This window comes from Siphateles boraxobius, unplaced genomic scaffold, assembly GCF_051911475.1.
Source record: "Siphateles boraxobius isolate OS27281-9 unplaced genomic scaffold, OSU_SipBor_1 72, whole genome shotgun sequence".
NCBI classification, from domain to species: domain Eukaryota; kingdom Metazoa; phylum Chordata; class Actinopteri; order Cypriniformes; family Leuciscidae; genus Siphateles; species Siphateles boraxobius.
In genome coordinates, this window is record NW_027509200.1 from 2,121,171 (window position 1) to 2,148,869 (window position 27,699).

General features: G+C 45.1%; 1 protein-coding gene across 5 annotated transcripts in view; it reads right to left on the bottom strand.

Annotated features, from left to right (window-relative positions):
• Nucleotides 1-27,699, bottom strand: part of LOC143724299 (NACHT, LRR and PYD domains-containing protein 12-like) — a 575,203-nt gene that overhangs the window by 528,100 nt on the left and 19,404 nt on the right. For all 5 annotated transcript variants that reach the window (XM_077217284.1, XM_077217285.1, XM_077217288.1 and 2 more), the window contains exons 8-9: nucleotides 11,561-11,731; nucleotides 9,511-9,684 (exon numbers count right to left, since the gene is read on the bottom strand). In XM_077217284.1, coding sequence (XP_077073399.1) covers nucleotides 9,511-9,684; nucleotides 11,561-11,731 — 345 coding nt within the window. The remainder of the gene's footprint in view (nucleotides 1-9,510; nucleotides 9,685-11,560; nucleotides 11,732-27,699) is intronic.

Below are 27,699 nucleotides of genomic sequence, written 5' to 3' on the forward strand. Positions count from 1 at the left end.
TCCTGAGCCACCACTGCAGGGGTCTCATGTACAGAAGGCCAAAAGTAATTACATTGGACGCAGCTGCCATGAGACCCAACAGTCTCTGAAACTGTTTTACAGTGAGTGACTGGCCTAGTTTCACATTCCTTGCGGCTATGAGAATCGCAGAAATACGTGCAGGAGACAGACGTGCCTGCATTGTGGTCGAATCCCAAATTACACCTAGAAAAGTGGTCCTCTGAGCCGGGAGGAGCACACTCTTCTTGGTGTTGAGCCGCAACCCCAAACTCTTTATGTGGGACAGAATGACATCTCGATGCTGAACTGCCAACTGCTCTGACTGAGCTAAAATCAACCAATCGTCGATGTAATTTAATACGCGAATGCCCTGGAGTCTCAAAGGAGCCAGAGCTGCATCCACGCATTTTGTAAAGGTGAGGGGTGATAAACCTAGGCCAAATGGAAGAACCCGATACTGGTAAGCTTCGCCCCCGAAAGCAAACCTCAGGAACTTCCTGTGATGAGGATGGATAGATACATGGAAGTACGCGTCCTTCAAGTCTATTGTGACAAACCAGTCCTCGGACTGAATCTGTGATACCATCTGTTTGAGTGTAAGCATTCTGAACTTGAGTTTCTGAACTCTGCTGTTTAGATGGCGCAGATCTAGAATAGGACGCAACCCTCCATCCTTCTTTGGAACAATGAAGTAACGGCTGTAAAACCCTGACTCTCTGCTGGGAGGAGAAACCCTTTCTATAGCTCCTTTTCGAAGAAGTGTCAGTACTTCCTGCTCCATAACCAGAGCCTACTGTGAGTCCACTACCGTAGAGAGGACCCCCTGAAATCTGGGCGGACGAGAACCGAAGTGAATTCTGTAACCCTTTTCCATTATGTGCAGGACCCATGAAGAAAAATTTGGCAGAAGTTTCCACGCTGCCAGAAATTCCGATAAGGGAACCAGTCCCTCGAGACTGGCCTCTGGATTTGATTGAACAAATCATCTCGGTGCCCTGAAGCGGCGAACCGGCAGGGAACAACCAAACTGACCGTTCTACAACCCTCCTCAGAGGATTGCACGGGGACGCTGACACCTCGGCGCCCTGAAGCGGCGAACCGGCAGGGAACAACCGAAGTGGCAACGCTACGACTCTCCTCGGAGAATCGCCCCCCGGAGGGTGCCAAGGAGGGACGGTTCCTCGGAATCGTTCCTCCCTGGAGGGGACCACCCTCAGAAGCCTGATAGCCTTGGCGTCATGACTTCTTCTTAGACCAAGCTCTCTTAGTGATGACAGTCCTCAGATCCTGTCTACCTCTAACAGGCTTGGACTGCGACCGCCACTCAGGAACCCCAGATTGAGGAGGAGCCCGAGCGGCGACGCTCTATTTTTGCTGACTTCTATGTGTGGAGCTCGTAGACGGACGAGACAGCTCAGGCTTTATGTTGCGAGCAGCCTCGGGGACACTGGACCGGCGAGGAAGTGAGATAAAGAGAGATAAATCTGTCGTGCGACGATAGATAGCTCGCTAGCGTGTCTTCAGCACGAGGCATAGTCAAATAACCATAGTGATCAATCCCTTGAATTTTACTATAATTACTAGTCTGCGGATTATGCACTCTGAAAGACGCCGGTTTAATCCACGATCTCGACACCTCTGTGTGGAGATCGGGAAAAAACGGGAGTTCCCGACGAGGAGGTCGTGATCTAGATGGTAGATAACGTTCATCTAAAAGACTCTTTCTAGATTCAACATCAACATCATCGGCTGGCCACTCAATATTTAATTTAGTAACAGCACGAGATAAAACCTCCAAAAGCTCCTCATCAGCAGGGGTATGAGCTGGCGAACACTCAATATCCCCCATATCAACGACATCCAGATCCTCAGAACTGGATAGCCGTAATATTGGTGCCTCAGCCTGGGAAGGAGAAGCCGCAGAGTGGGCTGCTTCCTGGGCAAAGACACCGGAATCAGCAGGTAAGGGCTGAGAAAGGGCGGGGCCCGTCTCAAACTCCGCTACTAGATCCATCTGCAAACCCCAAGATGAAAGCCAACGCTGTGCCTCGTCGGCAGCGGGACCCGCACTTCGGGGAGCCCAAACCGAACCGTCCTCCTCAAAGAAGGGGCTTGACAGACAACAATAAATAGATAAGGACAGATATACAGAGAGCGCTTGCTGAAGGTACAGAAGCTGTCGCGGTCTGAATTCAGGGTTGTTTTATAGTTTCCTGGTCTATGACGTCACCTATGTCGTAGCGGGCTTCCATTGGACTGATTTTACACGTGCTTCACGACGTAATCACGCAGAGCGTTCCCACCGCGTCTCAAATGCAGCTCGAGTTCCCTTGAAAGGGAACTATTTCACTAAAAGGTTATCTAGAATTTTTTTTATGGGAAGTGTGCACAAAAACAAAATTGTGCATGTTAATTATTAAGGTATACTGCAGAATAGCAGCACAAATACTGACTGATGATGTCTATTTGGCTGTGTTTACACTGGCACAAATAATCCAATCTTTTACTCACATCTGACACAGATCGGAATTTGTTGCACACGTGTAAACACAAAAATCCGCACAAGATCCAATTTTTCGTATCCGATCTGAGCCGCTTCCAAATGTGGATTTAAATCAGATACATATCCGATATCTGGACATCCGACCTCAGTCTACACACGCATATACGATTCTCCTTTGAATTCCAAGCCACCACTAGGCGAGGACGACACGTTTATTCACAAAGATAGCTTTTTAATGTTTAATTATGAGCCGACCTGCATGTATGCACTCGCTCACAGCTTTTTATAGAGGTGGGAACTTTATATTTATCTTTGTAAAGAAAAGAAATTGCGCAAACACAGAAATATTCAGGAGCTGGTGTTCAACCTCTGCCCATAACTTTTATAAATACAACAGCTTCACTACTAGAAGATACATTATATTTCTCAGCAATGAGGTGGTAACTTCACTGTAATTAAACCAACAAACTTCAGTATTAGGTCTCTGTCTCTCTCTCTCTCTCTCTCTCTCTCTCTCTCTCTCTCTCTCGTTAATTCATTCAAATTCATTAAAAACATATATATCACAAGGCTACTTTATTTAACTCAAGAATTCTAGATCTGAGCTGTAGATTGACGAAAATCTTTTCCCGACTATATATATATTCCGTCAGATTTTGCGTAGCAAAACATTCATGAGTCATGACAGCTGTTATCTTGTCCATGCTGGTAAATGGATCTGTGCCTTAAGACTTACAGTAGCCCCTTTCACACAGCGCGTTGATCCCGGGAAATTGCCGGGAAATTGCCAGAACGCCTTCTGTGTGAACGCAAACACGACCCGGGATTGATGCCGGGATCGATGCCGGGTTGGGGACCTAGTAACATTGCCGGGATCAGTCCCGGAACGCGCGCTGTGTGAACAAAAGCCGTAATCAGTGCCGTGTCGTAATGATTACGCTGGAGTGAAGTGAAAGCAGTGAAACCTAATGCGTAATGCGCTAGTTTATGATCGAATCAGAGAATAAAATGCACAAGCGTGGTTTCTCGAGAGAGAAATCGCAGCTCATTAGCAAACTATAGACGCTGCTGAGACATTACATGTCACATCGATGTCACGTGTCTTTACGGGATTTTTACGGGTTGTGTGTGAACGCACATTCTGGAAAATCACTGCCAGTGTGAATGAATCAAAATCAAACGAACCCAGATCTAATCCCGGGTCACTTTATCCGTGTATTTTCCGGAATCTCTGTGTGAAAGGGGCTAATGTAAATGCAGCCTTTGACCTGTAGTTCGTAGCACAACTAAATGTGACCCGTCACAGAAACCAGGGACACAAGTCGGCAGCACAACTTTCGAGCAAAATGAGAAAGAAGAGTTTTTTTTCAAAATTGGTGATTTTCAATTTTTTGGAGAATCTGTTAATTGAAATCACGAAGAAGCCTCTCCATGTTTGAGATAGCAGTATTGGTATATTTAAAAGCTTACATTTTGAGGTTGAAATCGGCTTGTTTTCGGAGATTCTAGTATGCAGTAGGGGCGTGGCGTGTCATTGTCTGTGTGTATATCCATACTGAATAACCCGGCGCTTTTGCCCCCGCCCTCCAAGTCAACCACATGGCTACTTATTATGCTGTGCTCTGGCCAGCTCTCTCTGATATCAAAATTCAATGAAGATGGATGCCGCAAAGATTGTCGCAGACGAGATGAACCGTCTGGCAGTTACACCGAAAATGTTTTCGCCGCACTTCGTGGGCTCGGGAAACTGAACCGGAGGTATGGGCGCAGCGCGCTCGCCCTCAGTGCTTCAATACGGCGGCTCGGCTCGCTGACAGCGGTGGCTGGCTGTTTCATATGTGACGGAGAATCGAAATAGAGGATGCAGTTAAGACATTTGCTGCTGCGATGAAGGCCTGCCGTGCGTGTTTCTGAAATGTAAGTTAAGCTTCATTTGCTCTTTAGTCGTTATTTAAGATGCTGAACCTGCTGATGATATAATGTGCTTGCGGACATTTCATTTGTGTGTGTATACGCACATAAGAAAGTGGTGTAAAGAGATTTGCAACAGTAATTTGAGGAGGTGAAATGTGATTATGGTGAAAGGTGAAATGCAGTGTGACTGCCCTTTGTGGGGCAGTCATGGCCTAATGGTAACAGAGTTGAACTGGTGACCCAAAGGTTGCTGGTTCGATTCCAGTACCGGCAGGAATATGACTGAGGTGTCGTTGAGCAAGGCACCAAACCCCCAATCGCTCCCCGGGCGCCCCTCAAGGCTGCCCGCTGCTCCAGGTGTGTGTATCCACGTTTGCAGTGTGTGTGTGTTCACTACTCACTACTCTGCTCCTAATGTGTGTGCACTTACTTGGATGGGTTAAATGCAGAGGTCAAATTCCAAGTATGGGCTACCATACTTGGCCATCACGTGTCACACACTTTATTTATTATTTGGAAAATTGCAGAAATGACTGCTTAAAGAAAAATGCCAGCAGGCATTTGCCTCCTACATAAACTTTAATATTGTTGACATTTTGGGCACACGAGCGTTGCGTACTATTTGCGCTATATGTAGGCCTATGGCTTATTGGTCTTTGTTTGTTGTTGTTGGTTTTGCGTTATATGTATATGGCATATTGGTCTTTGTGTGTTGTTGCTGGTTTTGCGTTATACTGTATGTATATGGCATATTGGCCTTTGTGTGTTGTTGCTGGTTTTGCGTTATATGCAGGCTATATGGCATATTGGTCTTTGTGTGTTGTTGCTGGTTTTGCGTTATATGTATGTGGCATATTGGTCTTTATGTGTTGTTGCTGGTTTCGCGTTATATGCAGGCTATATGGCATATTGGTCTTTGTGTGTTGTTGCTGGTTTTGCGTTATATGTATATGGCATATTGGTCTTTATCAGAGGTGGAAAGTAACGAATTACATTTACTCGCGTTACGTAATTGAGTAGTTTTTTTGTGTACTTCTACTTTTTAAAGTAGTTTTTAAAATCTGTACTTTTACTTTTACTTAAGTACGTTTTCTTTGAAGTATTGTACTTCGCTACATTTGAAATCATATCCGTTACTGAGTAAAAAATAATAATACAAGGGGGGGGATCACACACTCCGGAAACTACTGAATTGATTGAAGGGCGGGAGAACAAACCCGAACAAACGCGCAAAAAAGGTGACGCCCAGCTGAAGCTGAAAGCTAAGCGCCAAGCGAATTATGGCCAGTATGAAAAGTAGAAAAAAAGCGTGGTGGTCCTCGAGGATAGATATCCAATTTGCAAAAAATGTGGACGCAAAGTGGCTGCAAAAAGAGGATATAGGACACCATCCCTCCTGCAGATAAAGGTATGTCCCGATTTACGTGATGCAAAGGGAATCCCGGAATCCAGTCATGAAAATGGAATTCACTTAATGCAGATGTCACGTAAAACATGCAAAATAATGGATGGATGAATACATGGAAAGTAGAACTGTGCAATAAACCCAATCGCGACATGGTCTGTGGATAATTAAGCTAAGCACAAAAATACTGCAAGTAAATATATAAGTTAACCCTATTTGTTCTGCTGAGCTGCGTTTGTCTACTACATACTGAAGTACTCGTGACGTTCATGGTGTTTTCAGCGTCTCACAAACAATTTGAGGATATGAATACATGAACATTTCCAGAGCTGCTCTGAGAGAACGCCTAATGAGCATTTTCATAATTTTATTTGAGAAAATCCATTGTCAAATACACTATTACAGGTCTTCACAAACCGTCAAAATAAAAGTTTGGTTTTACTAGGAGAAATTATGACAGAAATATATTACTATTGTAGGCATACAGTAGAACGTAGCCTACTTCTCAAAATAATAATAATAATAACAATAATAATACATTTTATTTGAACATTATTTATAGGAATATTTTTTTTTGTCCATGGTTTAATTTAGTAAATCTTTTTTTTGCAGCGCTTCCCCAAAAAATAAAAGGACACAAGTTTAAATTTACATTTGATTAGCCTACCACCGTTTTTGATAATATATTTGGATTAAATCATAAAAAGTAGGGGTGTAACGATACACAAAACTGACGGTTCGGTTTTCCCACGGTTTTGATGTCTCGGTTCGGTTCGGTTTAGAAAGCTAAAAAAAAAAATTAAACAGTGGTTTAATGAGAAAATTGTGTCTTTGTCAGTTTTTGCATTAACTTTACTCTAATTTGTTATTGAAATATAATAATTTACACAGTTGCTGTCATTTTCATTAAAGATATTTTAAACGTACTTTAAATAATCAAGATATAATTAACAGGTTAAGTAAAATATAATATATAGGATAATATTGTGCATTTATTTAGTGCAAGAGTTCATTTCTCTAGGAACCAACAAGTTGTGGACACTTAATCACTAGCCTGCTGAGGTAAATATAATGCTAGTGACAAGCTATGCTGTTTTATTGACGTCTTTGCGCTGATGAAACACTGATTGAGCGATTACACGAGTTATGATGCCTTTCAGTAAGTATACTGTATTTTTCAACATATCTTCAGGTGTCCATTCATGTTTATTCTGTAACTGAGGAAGAGATGATCGCGTTTACTCGCGTTTACTCGCGTTTACTCCGCGCTACCGCTACTGTTACAATCCGTGGTGACAGATAGTTTTAAACTGTGGGTACAGATTGTCAATTTACATCCATGTGGACAGATTGGTAAACTGTGCCTAGTTTTGTAAAACTGTGCACACGGTAGTTTATTTTTCTTCTGTGATGAAGCTTGGCTGTCCATCTAGTGAAAAATGTTGGTACTGCGGCCAAATAAAATCTTACTGAAAGCTCATTTTTTGAGATATCAACCTAAAATTTGGAACACAACTTCTTCAGATTTTTGGCTTACATTTTCTGGCAGTTTTAGAGTAAAATATATTTTGTAATATATATATTTTATATAAAATATAAATAATGATATTTTTACATTGTTCATTTTCATAAACTCAAACTTGTATAACTTTTTTTCTGTTTCACTTTCATAACTTCATAATACTTCATTTCAACATTAATCTGGCAAATGTCTTCTTTAAAACAAGACCAACCATAGGTCTATATTCGAAAGCATTCTTGAATTACAACCATTTAAGTTTGAATAGTGATTTTCATGTCTATGCGATAAAAGGGGGAGTGACAGTTAAAGGGTTAAACAATATTAAACTATAATATCTATATCTATAATATCTAAAATATAATTTATATATAAAAACTCTCCTACAGTCCAGTCACCATCAGTCGCGACAGTCGCGACTCGCACGTATTTTCATTTAAACGTCACTCACTGACGTTTTCCTAACCAGAAAAAAAAAAACGATTGCCCTGCTCTGCCTCTGATTGGCTAGTACTTATTGCCATCTGGGTCAGAGCCAATTAGAAGCAGGATGTGGGTGGGGAAAAAACTCTGTGTATAGGGAAAGGGGAGAGACAGAGGGAACAGGCAAGACAAACTCCTACGTTTAAATAACATATAGAAAATATCTGCTTGACAACGAGCTGAGAACAAGCTCAAATAAGCAACTACACTTTAGAAACAAGCCCAAAAAAAAACGCGACCCGCGACTAACAATATTTGTAAGCGACTTTACAGAAAAACAAGCCCAAAGTCGCTTATAATAAGCGAACTTGGCAACACTGATTCCAGGTCCAATCAATTAGCCGGGCTGGGCGGGGCCGGAGTAGCTTGCAGGGCGGGGCGTGTTCGGTACGCCATGAGAGTATCGCCATTCGAATCGTGGGTTCTGTATCGCGGTTCTTCGGTTTGGTTCGAATATCGTTACACCCCTAATAAAAAGAAACATTAATTTTCTGAATAAAATACATTTCATAGGACAATATTATTCTTAAACATTTTAATAAATTATTAATGTTAAAAATAAGTTGTTAATCTAATTCATTATTAATTATCAAATTTAATTGATTAGACATGTTTTATTGAAATTTTAATAAACAAACAAATTATTTCAAGTTTGTTATAATAAAAGCATTTGTTCAACCAAAAAAAAATCCTGTTTTCATTAATTTAACTGTCATTTTAACTGATGATAATAATAATAATACCCATAATTTAATAATACAGTTTATTTATTTAACAATTGATTAATACTGTAAACCGTGATATTTTCTGAGACGTTACCATACTGTGAAAATCTTATACCATTACAACCCTACACGGGAGGGTCCCCCACCCCACCCCCGCTGTTAAAAAAGTAACTCAGTAACTTTTACTCTGAGTCAATTTTAAATGAGCTACTTTTTACTTTTACTTGAGTAGATTTTTAGACCGGTACTTTTACTTGTACTTAAGTAAAATTTCATTGAAGTAGTAGTACTTTTACTTGAGTAGAATATTTTATTACTCTTTCCACCTCTGGTCTTTATGTGTTGTTGCTGGTTTCGCGTTATATGCAGGCTATATGGCATTATTGGTCTTTGTGTGTTGTTGCTGGTACGTTGCAAATAGAGGGGCAGCACAATTGTTTTTCGCCTAGTGCGGCAGAAGTGCACTCATTCGAAGTGTAAAAAAAGCTGTAAAGCACATGGAGGAGCTTTACAGGGGGTATGGCTTATCTAAATGAGATGTAAATGAGCCCTATTGTCACCCCCAGCAGCAGAGACAGGTGAGAACTGCACAATCTTTTAGAGCTCGTTTTCTCCTCTTTGAGCTTTTTTAAGTGCCTACTTTAAAATGGCCACAACTTCTCCAAATATTATCAGATTTCCACATGTTACACATCGTTGGAAAGCTTGGATATTACACTCTCAGAATCTATGAATAACTCAAAATGCCCCAGAACCGACTTGTGTCCCTAGTTTCCGTGACTGGTCACAAATGTGTTGACGGTTATCATCATCATGACAGAATCTGCAGCATCTGATCTGATCTTGATCATTTTGATGCAACAAATTGTCCAGCTTATTGTATAACTAAAATAATGTATGTATTTGTTATGAATATCTAGCCTGCATATAGCTAATTTTGTATTATTTGATCCCGTCTCACCTCAGTGTCTTCAGTTGACAGTCTGGATCCTGCAGTAAATCATTGAGCTCCTTCACTCCTGATTCTCCAGGATCATTTCCTGTGAGATCCAGCTCTATCAGGTGTGAAGGGTTTGATCTCAGAGCTGAAGCCAGAGCTTTATAACCTTCTTCTGTCACACTGCAGTTAGAGAGTCTAGAACAGAGAGGAAAACATTCAGCTGATTAATCAGTTAAACCTGAACAATAGAAATCCTTAAACTGGAATTTTATTTAGTTCTTTGTACAAATGCATAGAAAGTTAGTTGCAAAAACTGACAACTGAATATGGAAGAAACCAAAAGGCACAGAAAACTTGAATATGTTAGACATCAACATCACTTTCGAGATTGCAATAATCTAAAACTGTACAGTTCTGAAAGTCTTTGATCTGAATGATCCACAACACGTAATCTGAAAATGGTTGAAAAATTCGAAAATTAAAGTTTGAGAATGGCCTAATTAAAGTCCTAGCTTTAATGGCATAATTAAATAACTAGTTTATTTGTCTGCTGGAAGCTAGATATTTTAGCTGACAAAGTATTAAATATGGATGTTTTTCTTACACGAACGCATCACTTCATTTCAAAAGGCCTTAATTAACCCTCCAGAGCCACATGGAGCACTTTTATCATGGATAGATGCACTTTAATGGACTTCAAAAAATATACAGCTAATCACTGCCATTATAGAGCTTGGAAGAGCCAGGACATTTTTTATATAACTCAGTGTGGCGAGCAGGACGAGGACGAGGGCCGTGAGAGAACGGCGTGAGGCCGGTGGTGTGAGTGATAATGAACGACACCTGTGAGACGCACCGGTTTCGCATCTCTAACGGAGGAGCGGAAGCATAAAAGGAGGAGCGACGACAATGAAGAACGAGAGAGGAACAGGCCTGATTTTATGTTGTGTTTTATTTCTGTTTGGTGTAGCCAGCAGTCGTCCACAAGGGGCTGCTGGCGGATTCTTTTGTTTTTCTTTAATTTTCATTAAAAGTCTTTAAATGTTCGTCGGTTCCTGCCTGCTTCTTCAGATTGTATTCGTCTGAAAGAAGAATGTCATATATACCTAGGATGACTTGAGGGTGAGTAAATCATGGGGCTATTTTTTTTATTTTTATGGTGAACTATCTGTCACAGTGTCTGGTTTATGTTCCCTGATGTCCACTAGAGGTCCTCCTTCCCCACAGTGTCATTCACTTTTGGAACTGCATTCCCCACAATCCTTGTCTGCGCTCATCACTGTTCATTGCACTCAGCTGTTCCCCATCATGATTGTCTTGTTCTGTGTATAAATACCCTGCCTGTTTAGTGTTTGTTACGGAGTCCTTGTTATTCTTCACACCACATCTGAGGTCGGTTTCTGCTTTGTGATCGTTTGTTTATTGTTTTATGTTTTTGGATCGTGTTTATGGATTTATGACCCCTGTCTGGACTGGATGTACGATTATGGATTTCCCCAATAAATTCTTACTTGCAATTGGATCTCTCTGTTTCCCGTTTGTGGATCGTGACACTATCCCTTTAAGTACCAGTGCAGGTGTAACCAATTACACCACATATTTTACAAGAAAATATATTTGTCAATGATTCTCAGGATCTGTAGCTCTAATTCTGATCTTTAATGTTAGATCTTTCCTTTTCTTGGAAAAAAAATATAGCTTAAAGTCACATAAATATTTCTCAATGAAAAAACAACAACAATAAAATAGCACAATGACAAACTCGCTTATATTAAGCATCAAACTTTTATCAACAAAACAAATAGGACTGATGGCATAGTATAACCCATTGTAACACTAATAAATGAAAGATCTTTGGATTTTCCCCTTAATTTAAAAAATGCTGATTTTGTGATTCCTTATTATTTTGAATGAAAAACACAACAACAATAGAACAAAGACAAACTCACTTATATTAAACAAAGAAATGCTACTTTTATTCACAAAGGTTCTCTTGCTCTTTTGCCTCCGGCATCGTCATGTCAGTCATCGCACCTCACTCTAGTCATGTGACTCCTGTGGCTAAACTTACCTCAGTATCTCCAATTTACACATTATATTCTTCAGTCCAGTGCAGAGCTTATTCATCCCTGAATCCTGCAGATTATTATTGTTCATGTTCAGCTCTTTCAGATTGGTATCTGATCCAAGAACTGCAGCCAGAGCTGAACAGCTTTTGTCTGTTAAGTTACAATCATTTAACCTACAAGGGAAATTAATCACATCACATAATTAGATGGAACACATACATTTTTTCTATTTAAAAATATTACATTTATGTTCCATGATTTTTTTTTTTTACATAACATAGAAAAGAGGCTGAGTTAAACTAACATTACTCTTCAAAAACTACTATTTCCTGTACATTAGTATTTTTTTACTCAGTGACACATTTCCTAGATAAAATAAAGCATGTTTGAAAAAAATATTTGTGTTAAGATTAATAGCTTTTATAGCTATAGGATTTTTTCTCTATTTCTGTCACCTGATGGAGTTTGGGTTCTTGCCACTGTTGCCTCTGGCTTGCTTAGTTGGGGACACTTAATATTCAACAATATTATTGACTTGACTGTACAGACACTATTAGATGAGACAGTTTACACTTTTGTGGCAAGTTAAAGGCCTTTCAATATAATTCTAAAATTGCCTCCATACACATATACACATCTTTTTGATATGAAATCTTTAATGATTTAAGTAAAGCTAAGATTACTTAAACCTAAGAACCTAAGAAATCTTATTTGTTTTTAAGGCGAGACACGGCAGGCAAAAACATCGTTTTTTTTTCACTGGTCAAATTTTAGATTTTAGGATATTAGTCTTCAATAACATGTCTTCTTTCAGACTTGTGGTGAAAAAAAGTCCGAAATACACATTTAGGTCTTTATTTTACTACACTTTGCCTGTTTGCGTCTGTAGATTTCCCATAAACTCATCAAAAGTTGTCGTTATAAATCATCCTTCTGCTCCGCGATCGCGATCTGCACTCTGTCATCACACACACCGTTAGAAAGCTTGCTCTCTGCTGTACAATACTGCCGGATCCAAATATGGTCATTTCCTTGTTATCAGCAACCAATCGCGAAACTAAAAGGGGGGATTTTACTCTAAATGCGCGATCTCAATGGCTGATGCTAAATCTTTAAAGCCCGTTTTCTCAAAATGACTTTTCTCTCTCACTCCAAATCCGAAATCTCCACGTCAGTAGCACCTATATACACCAAACTTTCCAGTCTTGTACCTAGTATATTATGAAGACATTTACAGAGGGATTTGTAAATATATTATTCTTAGCCTGATTTACATAACATTTTATTCCAAAAAACATGTCGAAAATCATTTTTTTAAGGCTATTGGCAGTATATTCTGATTTACAGGATAACAAAAGTAGATATCCATAAATCCCTCTGTAATTTTTTTCCCATCTAATATGTGAACACAATGAAAAAATAATTTTGAACCTGGCTTTATCCAATACTCAGATTTCGTTTTTTTAAATATATGCAGATTTGCGCATATTTAATTAGATAATGTCTAATTTGCATATTTAAACATTAAATTACAGAAAACTTGTAATACATTTTTTTCTCATCTTAATGTAGGTAATCAACTGGCAAAGTTTCATGGTGATATCTGCTAGTTAAAAAAATACCCTATTCACCTGTAGTGTCTCACCTTAATATTTGAAGTTTAAGGTCAACCGATGGCTGATACTGATATCTTAGTGAGCAAGGGTGACCAATAGGTGATACATCATTCATTTAAAGATAGTGAAGAAGCCTCCAAGACAATTGCTGAAATTTATAGTTCCCTTTCAGTCGAGAACGTCAGACGTAGTCGACGGTCGACTGAATTGGGATATCGCTAGAGAGCCTGTCTTCTTCGAGTACTATTGAACGAGCCAATGTAATTGGCGTGCGTGATTCGCATCACACACTCCGCCCCCGCGGCGCGGGTATAAATACGGAAGTGGATGCACGCACTAGTTGCCTTTCGCTTCGGAGCCGATCGTTTGATGTCTCTGAGAGTGCTGTTGTCTACAACGAGCGAGTGTGTCGGTGTTCTTCAGGAAGACTCTCCCAGTGCTGGTGTTCTACAGCGCGAGTGCAGCGGTGATCGCGAGCTTTGAGCTCTCAACTGCTGTTTTATCAGCAACAAATTTCTAAATGTTTGTGTGTGTTGATGGCTGGTTAGAGGGCGGAAAAGTGAGTGCTTCACTGTTTCAGTTCTCTGTTCAGTGTTGCCGCGGTCATTCCCCTGTGTGCTCCGGCACTGGTGACGGTCCTATTTTCTGAAAGAGCAACACGGGTGCGTTTGCGTCTTTTTCAAGATGTCATTCCGCCCGTGCGTTTCTGGGTGCGGTCGTTCCCTGTCTCTCTCTGATGGTCACAACTGTTGTGTCACGTGTTTGGCTTACAGCTCATATTTTCACTGTGGGAACATGACTGTCGCAGTGTTGAGGGCGAGACTCGCCTTCGTTCGCGGAAAGCGAGTCCCCATTACCATGCCCCACCCTCGGGTGCTGTGTGGGATGGGTGACCGGAGGATAGTGTTGGATGTCCCGCCCGGTAACCATTCCCTGTGGGCTCCTCACTCCTCCCTTCCACTGCAACCACTGGAGCCTCCTGTGTTGTCTGCTGGTCCATCTGTAATGGGTGGGCCAGCGGTTTCACTCGGGGCTCCCCTGGAGGACAGGACGCCGATTGCAGCATCGGAGGGTGAGCTGACTTCTAGAGATGATGACTCGGCTGCATTGTCTCCCTCCGGGAGTTCAATGTTGCCCGAGCCGGATCCAGAATTATCAGCTATGCTGAAACGGGCCGCCGAGGCTGCCGGGCTCGAGTGGAACCTCCACCGTGTCCCGTTCAGTCTCGGTTGGAATCTGGAGTTTGGTATCTTGGGGCGGGCCGCGCTGGTTCTCAGCTCGCCGCCCCAGTGCCTTTCTTTCCCGAAATGCATGGAGAGCTTGTCAGGTGGTGAACAGCATCTTTCTCTGCCAGAAACTGCCTGACTAGCTTTTCCCCCTCATTACCCTTGATGGAGGAACGGTGAAGGGTTGCGAGGTGTCCCTCCATTGGAGCGGTCTTTCGACACAGGTGCACCTGTGTCCGGCGGCTGCTGCCTTTTGGGGGGATCCTCGTCTCCCCCCTAAGGCCTGTGAGTTTCGTCTGCTCCGACGGGCAGAGCTTACAAAGCCTATGGGCAAGCCCCTTCCTCTTGCGTGCCATGGCGTTGCTGCAGGCTAGGGCACCCATGGCATGCACGAGGGTAATCCAGACCGTGCGCTCATAGGTGAGCACCGCACTGCATCCGACCTCACCCTCCGGGGTAGGGGTGTCGTAGCGTGCGTGATCGGTCTGGCGATGTGCACCTTGGTGGTCCAGTAGCGCCTTCGTTGGCTCAGCCTGGTTGGTATGGCGGATGCGGACAAGGTTCGGTTCCTGGTCTCCCCAATTTCCCAGGTTGGGCTGGTCGGCGACGCGGTGGAGAACTGCATCAAACAGTTCTCTGCCGCTCAAGCGCAGACGGAGGTCATCCGGCACATCCTGCCCCGGTGGTCAGCTGTTGCTTCCAACCGCCGCCGGTGGCAGCTCCTCCGCCTGCTCGTCGCCGTGGGCGTTCTCAGGCCGCCGCTCCTGCTGGCCCTCCGCAGCAGCCTCCACCCAGGCCTCAGCATGGAGCCGGCCGCAGTTGAGACGCCCAGCCCGCTCCAGGCGCTGCCAAGCCAGGTGGCAAGCGACAGCGAAAGCATTCCGGAGCGGGCCGCCCAGGAATGGATGAGATGCTCTTGGAGTGGCACGATCACTCCCTCCCCCCGGGTGAGGGCCGGGTGGAGCCTTTGTTTGTGTGTGTGTCTGTTCCGCCGCTGGCTCCCTAAAAAAAAAAAAAAAAAAAAGCGGAGCAAGCGGTACCCACACTTCAAAGAGAGAGCAATTTAATCTGTTCCTGGGTCCCAAGAGGGCCAGTCTGGCGGGTGTGACCCTGTATAGCCTTACACCCCTCAGCTCCCCCTTGGTCGCCAGCAGGCAGCTTGGTGCGTTCGAGGACCCGGTCATCCACCTTCTCACGCGCCCCCTGCCGCTTGTAGAGACAGGTAAGTGTTGCACAGCACACTAACACCACTCTCTCTACTTTGCTGCCCCACCTCAGGCTCGGCTACCCCGCTCAAGTCAGTGATAGTCATCACATTAGGTGTTGAGCAGACGTGCTCCTGAAAATTCAGTGATATTCTTCACACCGAGTGTTGAGCAGTGCTCCTGACTTGTGCGTGCTTATCTTATCCTGCTGGCGAAGGATTTGATATAGCCGCTCCTCCAGCCGGTACGAAGGCCAGTTGTAAACTCGTTCTTCGTGCTACTAGGGGGTGGGTCGTGACCATCTTGGCCCAAGATTGGTCTGCAGCTTTGACCTGAAAGACAGGTGCTTCAGATCTCTACCTCCCGCACCGCAGGCCATCCTGTGTGTTGCGTCTAAGGGTGGAGTATCAGTACAGTGTCCTTCCCCTCGAGTGCTCCAGAGCCCGTTGGGTCTTCAGGTCAACTGGAAGAGAGTAATCTCGCCCACGGGCTGAGTATCTCTTTTCTAGTTTTGGAGAGGTACTCGGTCCAACATGTCTCTCCAATGAGAATGTGTTCAGCTGGTGTTGAAGTGATAAAGGGTCCCACTGAAAGAACTTTCAGAGGCTCCTGGAGTATATGGTAGTCGCAGCCTTTGGCTCCCTCCATATGTGACCGCTTCAGCGCTAGCTTCACGATCGAGTACCGAGGTGACCGTGATAGAGCAGCTCACCCTGTGTGACTATAGTTCATCCCGGTCTGCTGCCAAACCCTCTTCAACAGAGGGGCCATGTACAAAGGGCGTGTTTTAACGGGGGCCTGGGCGACCCCCGACTACACGGGCATTCGTGCCTCGAGTTGTTAGACATTGCGACCGTTGCGCAAGCTTCCCCTGCATGTCACAAACTCACCCGTCACCTCCTCCTTGGAGTCAGACGCTTCTGAGGGCGCCTTGTTCCACTCCTCCCGCTTACTCAATCGTGCCGCCATCGAGCCTCACGACAGTTATAGCCAGGGCAAGTGGAGACTCCATCCCCTGGGTCCGGCTGGGTCATGACCATTCCGGGGCCGCTCAGTTGCCCTCCTGGTTTCATTTTTCCGCCAGTGTTTGGGTAAACCGAGCGGACTACCCTTGGACAAACACTGGAACTCAGCTGCCCCAGGGGCCCGCAGAAATGCGTTTAACCCCAGTGAGCCTTCTAAAAGTGACTGCGACTCATGGTCGCCTTGCGCCTGCAAGTCAGTGAAATCATCACTCTTCATGTTGAGCAGAATTGCTCCTGAAACTCAGTGAAGTTCATCGCACTCAGGTGTTGAGCAGCAATGCTCCTGTAGCTCAGTGAGTCCATCACAGGTAGCTCAGTGAATTCATCACACGCAGTGCTGAGCAGAAATGCTCCTGGTGCTCAGTGAAGTTCCTCGCACTCAAGTGTTGAGCAGAAATGCTCCTGAAGCTCAGTGAGTTTATCACACTCAGGTGTTGAGCAGTAATGCTCCTGAAGCTCAGTGAACTTGTCACACTCAAGTGCTGAGCAGAAATGCTCCTGTCGTTCAGTGAAATTCTTCGCACTCAAGTGTTGAGCAGAAATGCTCCTGAAACTCAGTGAGTTTATCACACTCAGGTGTTGAGCAGGGATGCTCCTGAAGTTCAGTGAACTTGTCACACTCAAGTGCTGAGCAGAAATGCTCCTGTCGCTCAGTGAGGTTCTTCGTACTCAAGTGTTGAGCAGAAATGCTCCTGAAGCTCGGTGAGTTATCACACTCAGGTGTTGAGCAGGAATGCTCCTGAAGCTCAGTGAACTTGTCACACCCAAGTGCTGAGCAGAAAATGCTCCTGAAGCCCAGTGATCTTCACATGTTGTGTTGAGCAATGCTCCTGTCTTTTGCGCCCGTCGCTTGCACCTACGTGCCAAGTCAGGAGAGGAACAGGTCTTCATAGTTGCCCCTTATTGGCCCAACTAGACCTGGTTCCCTTCAACAGCCTTCCTGACTTCCCCTGAGAACTCTTTCGGGGACACGCGTTCTTCCCCCGGAGATTCCGGGTGGTCTTACATCTGAACGCGGAGGTTCAGGTGGCTATCACAAGAACATGTGATAGTTACCATCACTTCTGCGAGCACCCCCTAGAATTGGGTAGCGTGCTTACGCCTTTAGAAGTGGAACCTAGTCGTTGAGTGCGTCTTCTCTCCAGAGGAGATCCTGAAAGCTTTCGATCACTTCAGATCTGAGATCTGAGGCAACACATGCAAACGTGTAAACTCCCACATCAACTCGATAACACACCAAGTTTAATCATCATATTAATGTACTATGTCGTCTTGTGAGGCTGTGAGGAATAATCCTGAGACATTTACCTCAGAACATGTGCTGGTTTATTTTCATTTCGAGGAGCGACGGATCTAGCCGAGAATTGTGAATAGGACGTTTTTTATTCTTGTGCTTTGTTCTAAACGCGATATGGAATAGTGTCTGTAAACGCAAAAAGACTGTTTAAATTTGAATCACGTTTCTGTGTGTGAATGAATTGGCACATATGGACGCTGTTGTTTATGTTTACTATGTTACAGATGAAATATGAAAGACAACATTTCGTAGTTTTGGATAGATTATAAAGTTTTTATTCTAAAATATCAAATAAGTTTTTGTTAGCCAGTTTCTGCTCATATGTTAAATATATAGTATGTTTTGTCAAAAATAAACTCATCAACTAAGATGTTATTATAGTGTTTGTTCCAATGTAAGCTATATCAAACTAATGAATCCTTAACTTTAAAATATGTATGATAAAATGTATTGGCCTACTTTAAAAAAGAATACTTTATAAGAAATTTATGGAAAAAGACAATTTTCTTTTCAAGATGTTTCCAACTCTAACTTTGAACAAATTCTGTAGAATGGCCCATATAGCCTATATGAATTTGTTTCTGGCTATGACTATGTACTAAAAATGTGCTTTTGACTTTAATTTATATTTGGATTATATATATACACTGCCGTTCAAAAGTTTGGGGTCGGTGCGATTTTTTATGTTTTTAAAATAAGTCACTTATGCTCACCAATGCTGTATTTATTTAATTAAAAATACAACAAAAAACAGTAATATTGTGAAATATTATTACAATTTAAAATAACAGTTTTCGATTTTAATATATTTTAAAATATAATTTATTCCTGTGATCAAAGCTGAATTTTCAGCATCATTACTCCAGTCTTCAGTGTCACATGATCCTTCAGAAATCAGTATAATATGATGATGTGATGCTCAAGAAACATTTATGATTATTATCAATGTTGAAAACAGTTATTTACATTTTTATTTCAGGATTCTTTGATGAATAGAAAGTTCAAAAGAACAGCATTTATCTGAAATATAATCTTTTGTAACATTAAACACTACCGTTCAAAACTTTGGGGTCAGTAAGAATATGTATTTTATTTTTTGGTGGAAATAAATAAAATAAATCAATACTTTTATTCATCAAGGAGGAATTAAATTGATCAAAAGTGACAGTAAAGACATTTATAATGTTACAAAAGATTATATTTCAAATGAATGCTGTTGTTTTTAACTTTCTGTTCATCAAAGAATCCTAAAAAAAATGGTACACATGCTTGTGTGTCATCTTTTCTTTTCTTTTTTTTATGTGTGATCTAATTGTCGCTCGCTTCAGCTATGAAAAAGACACATTCATTTCCACATCATATAAACCTGGAGCGTTTAAATCTCCTGCACTGTCTTTTTCAACATGTGCACGCGCTCTGTCATCTTTTTCCAAGCCTTTGGAAAAACCATAGACAGTAAAAGAAACATTCGGCTACATTCCGACCTCTGACCTCTCCCTCTTCCTATTTTTTTTTTGCGGAAGCATTTGGCAGAGATGAAGTGGTAGGCGGAGTTTCCTTTGCAGCGCTATTTATTTATTTACATTTACCCTACCATGCTACTGTAAAAGTTTCGGCAGCATGTGAGTTATGCTTAACTAAAATAAAAGTATAACTCGATTTCAGCCACATTCTGAGTCTGACAATGTAATTCGTTTTTATCCAAGGCAAGTGTTATTAGCTTGGGGAAATACATCTAGTGAAATGAAATCTTAAGTCCATGTCCGACTCTAAATTGTAAGTAATTTATATATTTGATTTCATGGCAACACTTTACAATAAGGTTCATTTGTTTATTATTCATGTATTAACTAACATGAACTAACCAAAAGCAGCACATTTGTTACTGTATTTGTTAATCTTAGTTAATAATAATACACCTGTTAATTGTTTGTTCATGTTATGTCACATTAACTAAAGTTAAAAAATGCAACTTTTGATTTTAATAATGTTTTAGTAAATGCTGAAATTAATATTAACTAAGATTAATAAATGCTGTAGAAGTGCAGTTCATTATTAGTTCATGTTAACAAACTGAACTAATGAAACCTTATTGTAAAGTGGCACTGATTTCATGATAGCAAACACTATATGCATATAATACATACATAAAATTTACAACATCAACAAAACTAAACATGAATTCCTCATAATTACCTTCTTGATTCTCACTGTTTTGTTTGGTAAAGTACATGATGATGCAACAATTTGAAGAGAATCTTGTTGAGGAAATTCACTAAAATCAATAGAGTGGTGCAGGGATGACGTCATTATGTTGGCCAAAACCCAGAAACAGAAAATTTAGCATTTCAACACTTTTGGTTCTACTATCTTGAAGTCAATGGGGTTTTTGAATGGGTTTTTGGTTAAATGCTTGAAAAGGTCTGTGGCGAGCACAAGCTCAAGATATTTTCTCTTTTTCTTATAAAATACATCAGTAATACTCTCTTTTGATTTTTTTTCAAGGCGGCAGGCAAAAACATGAGATTTTGGGATATTTGTCTTCAATAACGTCTTCTTTCAGACTTGTGGTGAAAAAAAGTCTGAAATACACATTTAGGTCTTTATTTTACTACACTTTGTCCGTTTGCATCTGTAGATTTCTCATAAATTCAACAAAAGTTGGCGTTCTAAATCATCCCGCTGCTCCGCGATCGCTGCCGGCACCCTGTCATCACATACACTGTTAGAAAGCTCTCTCTCTCCTGTACAATGCTGTCAGATCCAAATATGGTCATTTCCTTTTTATCAGAAACCAATCGTGAAAGTGAAGGGGCGGAATTAACTCTAAATGCGCAATCTCATTTTAGCAGAGGTGTCAAGTAACGAAGTACAAATACTTTGTTACATTACTTAAGTAGAAATTTTGGGTATCTATACTTTACTTGAGTAATTATTTTTCAGCCGACTTTTTACTTCTACTCCTTACATTTTCACGCAATTATCTGTACTTTTCTACTCCTTACATTTTATAAATAGCCTCGTTACTCCTATTTCATTTCGGCTTGTTTTCATTTCGGGTTGTCATCGTTCAAAAAATGGCCAATTACACAAATGTTTAATAGATCTGAGTCCCGCCTCCTGAACACACATCGCTAAACTGATTGGCTTTGTGTTTTCTTTCTAACTTGTGAGAGGCTGTTACATTTGGTTGTGTGAAGCGGCAAAACTCATCCGAAGGAATTAAGAAACCGATACTCGGTTACTAACGTAACCTCAGTTCTCTCTAGAGAACGGGAAAGATTCATCTTCTCGAGATACTGAAGCCAAAAAATTATCCTTAATTTTGTATAACTTGTCAACGCAGTGCAGCAGCTAGCAGACCTAGAGCAGGCCATCTCGCGTGCTCATTGGCTGCCCTGCGGGCAACTGCTGCAGCCTACCAGTGCGCCCTGGCGTGACGTCACGCCCAATGAAGGGCGCCCGCGCCTTTATAGCGTCACAGCCCACCAGATAGGCGTGGCTTAGCGTATAAAATAGGGGCTGTAGGCTGAATTCTCTGGTTTTTTGACGACTGAAGCGAAGTCGCTCGTGGCGTGAGCACGGCCGGTTACGCAATACTCGTTCCCTCTCTAGAGAGAACCGAGGTTACGTTAGTAACCGAGTATCGTTCTCTTACGAGAGGTTCTCTCGTATTGCGTAAGTTTAGCTTACGCTACGGGAACACTTTGTCAACGCCGTGCGCGCCAAGCATCCACATGAGACCCCGAGCTTAAGGGGAACCCCATTAGTGGAAAAAATAAGGTGGCCAGCCACGCGGGCCATCACTTGTACATAAGCACACATAGGGAATACAGAGCAGCGCGCCGGTCTGTATAGTCATATGGCACATACCCTACTTAGTGCAGCTCAACCAGGAGAGCTGAGTCATGAACGTGATCTGAGCAGGAGATCTGGGCAGAATACACCTCTTTTCAGACTGACAACAGTTTAGCCTGCAAGGCAGGAACTTCTAGGTTATAAAACCTGACAAAGGTAGACGGGGAGCTCCAGCCCGCCGCTACACATATGTCATGGATAGAAATTCCACTGGACCATGCCCACGACGAGGCCACGCCTCTCGTGGAATGAGCCCTGATGCCCAGAGGGCATTGCAGGCCTTTTGACGCGTAAGCTGCCGCTATAGCGTCCACTATCCATCTGGACAGGCTCTGTTTCGAGGAGGCAAGCCCCTTGGCGCGCCCACCAAACGAAACGAAAAGCTGTTCCGAACGCCTGAAGGAGGCGGAGCGCGTAATGTAAAACCTCAGCGCTCTGACAGGGCAGAGGAGATTCACATCACTTTCGCTGTCAGATGCTGGGAGAGCTGACAGCGAAATAACTTGCGCTCTGAATGGAGTGCCCATCACTTTAGGGACATAACCATGTCTAGGTCTGAGGATGACTTTAGAGTCATTTGGTCCGAACTCAAGACACGACGCGCTGACAGACAGCGCGTGCAGATCCCCTACACATTTTACTGACGACAGTGCAGTCAGAAAAACGGCTTTTAGTGATAGATATTTCAACTCCACGGAGTCTAGTGGTTCAAATGGAAAAGCTTTCAGGGCCTCGAGGACCAGTGAAAGATCCCACATGGGAACCGACGGGGGGCGCGGCGGATTCATCCTTCTAGCTCCTCTAAGGAGGCGGATGACCAACTCATGTCTTCCCAGTGACTGGCCGTGCGTCGATTCCGCGAATGCTGCTATGGCCGCCACGTAAACTTTGAGCGTGGATGGGGATCTTCCCTTATCCAACAGCTCTTGTAGGAAAGTGAGCAGATGCGACACCCCGCATGCCCGCGGGTCCAGACCTCTGTCGGTGCACCATCCAGAGAACACCGACCATTTAGACGCGTAGAGCCTTCTCGTGGAAGGGGCTCTAGACTGCGTGATCGTGTTCATCACTCCTTCTGGCAGGGCAACGAGTACCCGTTGATCAACCATGCATGCAGAGACCAGCGCTCTGGATGGGGATGCCAGATCGTGCCGCGAGCTTGAGAGAGGAGATCTGCCCTCACCGGAATCGGCCACGGAGCTGTATGTGACAGCCGTGCCAGTTCCGGGAACCAAGTCTGATTCTCCCAACGCGGGGCTATGAGGAGCACCGAGTGGCGCGTTTCCCTGATCCTCTTGATCACCTGTGGCAACAGAGAGACCGGAGGGAAAGCATATAGCGGGAGGCTGGGCCAAACCTGGGCCAGCGCGTCCTCGTCCTTCGAGAAGAACATCGGGCATTGAGCGTTGTCTTTTGACGCAAACAGGTCGACTTCCGCTCTGCCGAATAGGCGCCACAGTTTCTGGACCGTTTGGGGGTGCAGGGACCATTCCCCTGGGGGAACATTGTCCCTGGACAGTCTGTCTGGGCCGTCGTTCAAATGGCCAGGCACATGCGCCGCCCTCAGCGAGCGCAGGTTCGTCTGTGACCAAATAAGGAGGCGTTCCGTCAGATTGCAGAGATTTCTGGATCTGACACCGCCCTGACGGTTTACATAGGATACCACAGATGTGTTGTCCGAGCGGACAAGAACATGCTGGTCCTGTATAAACGGGAGGAAGCACTTCAGCGCGTTCTCGACCGCTATCATTTCCAGACAGTTTATGTGAAAACCCTTCTCCTGGTCTGACCACTGGCCAAAGGCCGGTCTGCCCTCGAACAGCGCACCCCAACCCGAGTTGGACGCGTCTGTCGAGATGACCTTCCGATAAGAGATGGTTCCCATCATTACTCCATGCTGGTACCAATCGGCCACTAACCAGGGCTGCAGAGCTGTTATGCAGGTCTGAGTCACTCTGATTTTCTGGCCGCCAGACACCCAGGCTCGGCGAGGCGCGCAAGCGTTCAACCAGCGTTGGAGCGGGCGCATGCGCAGTAGGCCCAGCTGGAGCACCGCTGCAGCTGATGCCATACAGCCCAACATCCTTTGAAATGTTTTCAAAGGGAGAAAGCTGCCCTTCTGGAAAGATGCGGCTAGGTGGCGAACACGGCGCGCGCGCTGTGTCGATAAACGAGCCGCCATGGTCACCGAGTCCAGTTCTATTCCTAAAAAGGAAATTGACTGGCTGGGCAGTAATGAGCTCTTGGTCCAGTTGACCGTGAGACCCAAGCTTTCCAGATGACTGAGAAGCACTGTTCTGTGAGACAGTAGTTCTGTCTCTGACTGTGCCAATATCAGCCAATCGTCCAGATAGTTCATTATGCGCAGCCCCTGACTTCTCAGGGGGGCGAGCGCCGCGTCCATGCACTTTGTAAATGTAAGGGGTGCTAGGGACAGGCCGAACGGCAGGACGGTGTATTGATATGCCTGACCGTCGAAGGCGAATCTCAAAAATTGCCTGTGACGGGGTACTATCTGAATCTGAAAATAGGCATCCTTCAGATCTAGAGAAATAAACCAGTCCCTCGGGCGAACGTGCGCGAGGATTTTTCTGGTCGTAAGCATTTTGAACGGTCTTTTTACAAGCACTTTGTTCAAATATCTCAGATCTAGGATAGGTCTGAAGGCTCCGTCCTTCTTGGGTACGAGAAAATATCGGCTGTAAAAGCCTGACTCGCTCAGAGAAGGCGGCACCTTTTCTATAGCCCCTTTGCACAGCAGCTTTGCTATTTCTGCGTGAAGTAGGTGCGCTACTTCCGCATTCACTATCGTCGCGGTCCGGGCTTGAAAGCGCGGAGGACGGCGAACGAATTGAAGTGCATAGCCCTGCTTTATTGTGCTCAACACCCATTCTGAAATCCCTGGGATAGTTTCCCACGCAGCTATGTGAGCCGCCAGGGGGCGAATGGCCTCCGGGTTCAGACCGCCGCCATTTGCGGGCTTGTGAAACTGAACCGGAGCCGAGAGCGCAGCGCGCGCGCTCTCGGTTCTGGGCAATGGCCGCTCGCTGACAGCCGAGACCGGCTGACTTATGTGAGATGTCCCGATCATAAGGGATGGGGAACATACTTTTGCCACACTTTGACGCGCGAGCAGCGCTCTGGGCGGGAGAGCTCTCTGTAAGCGTGAGCGCGCGCACGCGGGCACGAGACTTACAACTGTATCTGACGCCCCGATCATAGTAGATGGGGAGCGTTTTATTAACGCCCTGTGTTTCGTGATAACACTTAAACGCACAGGCGGGACCCGGGGGAAGGTTTGTGTTAGCAAGCGTGAGCGCTCTCTGGCGGGCACGAGACTTACGTTCATAAGCTTCTTTGATCGTGTAACAGAGCGGGCAGATAGTGGGCACAGACCTGTGGACACATTTCTTACATTCAACACTCGAGCAGCTTTTCTGCGCTTTATGAGAGTGTACTCTGTGAGTGACACGGGATTTTGAGTGCTTATGTGTAGGGGTGAACACTGGGGCGTGGGCACATTCACTACACTTAAAACACTGACGGCGTGAGCCGGACCAGACATTATACTCTTTTTGAGATTTCTCTGGGTCGCCGTGAAAACGGCGTTTGTGTGCAGGCGAGAGGGTGAATAAACCGGCTCGTTGGCTGCTAGTTGAACCACTGCAGTAGCCTGTTCGAAGGGGACTGACAGGGAAATGAACTTTGACGGCGGTCCGGCCGCAGCGGGACACGCAAGTCTTTTCTCTCCCGCTGTTAGGAGGGCTTCGCGTGCTCAGACTTCAGCGTGAGCCTTTGCCGAGGCCCTCTGGGGGGGGCGGCGGTCTGCGACGGCTGTCTGAGCACGATCTAGGGCGGCCGCCCTGACGTCGCTGCGAAGGCTGATGCTGAGGCTGTGCTGGACGCTGGGTGCTGGTTCGCACAGGAGGCTGGCTTTGTCTCTCGCGAGTGCGGCCTGTGGCGGAACTCGAGCGTCGCGGCAGGAAGCGGTTCATGGCCTGCGTCAAATCCGTAACCGCAGCTGGGTCCCGGCCCTTCTCATCCCATTCACGGAGGAGGTCGGCTTGCAGGATCTGAAGCACAGCCATCGAGTGTAGAGCAGACGCGGCCTGGCCGGAGGCGGCATAAGCGCAGCCGACCAAGGCGGAAGTGGCTCTGCAGGCTTTAGACGGGAGGGCTGACCGTGACCGCCATCTCGCGGAGGGCGGGCAAAGCTGCGCTGCGACCGCCTCTTCCACAGGGGGAATCGCTGTGTACCCTTTCTCGGCGGCGCCGTCCACTCGGGAGAGCGACGCGGAGGCCTGTGACTGAAGTCTAGCAGAAAAAGGTGAATTCCACGACTTCGTCAGCTCCGCATGAAGTTCCGGCAGGAATGGAGCGGGCCTGGTTTCTGAAACTGCGCGGCGGCGACTTTGAAGGAAGCAGCCGTCGAGCCTGTTCGGCGCGGGTTCCTTCGGCAGCGACCACTCGAGCCCGAGACGGTCGACAGCTTGCGTCAGCAGGCGCATAAGTTCCGCGTCAGCTCCAGCGCGGGTACGGGCGGATTCCTGGATTGACGAGGAGGCGGAGTGAAGCGACCATTCCTCGCTGTCTGATGCCAGGATAGAGCAGCAGTCTTTTGTGGCGTGTCCCACGGACTCATCCTCCGAAGTGACGGCAGTGAGGCTCGCAAGCGGCAGCTGCGCGTCAGTGAGGAGAGGTGGGGAAGGCGAGAGCGAGGCTCGAGGGAGGTTCTCCGGCGAGCGCGTCGCTGTGGCCACAGGTTCCGGCTGTCTCAGGGAACGGCGCTTCTTTCTGCGCGGTCCCACAGGGGGCGGAGTGACTGCTGTGGTGTTGAACGCTTCGAGTCGAGCCCGCAGGGTCGACAGCGGAAGCTCCTCACAGAGCTCGCAGCCCCCGGACGCGAGGGCGAGCTCTGCGTGTTCCAAGCCCAGGCAGAGAGCGCAGATCAGGTGGCGGTCTCCGGCGCTGAGCGGGGCTTTACACGAGCCGCAGGAAGTGCGAGGCATCTTTAAAAAGACGCTCGCTGCTCTTTTAGAATGATTTGCAAAAAGGATACGTCGCCGGATAGCGTAGCTCGCACGGATGGCTGAAGGTGGCGAAGACGGCCGGCTTCCTCAGCGCTGTCCTAAGCTGGCTGTTCGCTGTTCGACGGCGGCGGTGGCTTCTCTCAAATCCAGCGATGCGAAGAGCTCGCTGAAGAGTCGAAAAATCAGAGAATTCAGCCTACAGCCCCTATTTTATACGCTAAGCCACGCCTATCTGGTGGGCTGTGACGCTATAAAGGCGCGGGCGCCCTTCATTGGGCGTGACGTCACGCCGGGCGCACTGGTAGGCTGCAGCAGTTGCCCGCAGGGCAGCCAATGAGCACGCGAGATGGCCTGCTCTAGGTCTGCTAGCTGCTGCACTGCGTTGACAAGTTATACAAAATTAAGGATAATTTTTTGGCTTCAGTATCTCGAGAAGATGAATCTTTCCCGTAGCGTAAGCTAAACTTACGCAATACGAGAGAACCTCTCATAAGAGAACTAGATGCGGTAAGTGACGGAGAAATCAACCGTTTTCTGCTCAAGAATACGGGGCAAATCGCGTCAAATATTGATTTGGGGACAGACGTTTTTACAATAGTACTGTAAGACAATCGCAGGATAAGTGGCAAACATAATCGAGTGTGTGTGTGTGTGTGTGTGAGAGAGAGAGAGAGAAAGAGAGAGAGAGAGAGAGAGAGAGTGTGTGTGTGTGAGAGAGAGAGAGAGAAAGAGAGAGAGTGTGTGTGTGTGTGTGTGTGAGAGAGAGAGAGAGAGAGAGAGAGAGAGAGAGAGTGTGTGTGTGTGTGTGTGTGTAACCCTACATTATAGGATCAAAATATCCCCATAAAGATAGCAATATCCGAAATCCTTGTCGGGATTTTTAT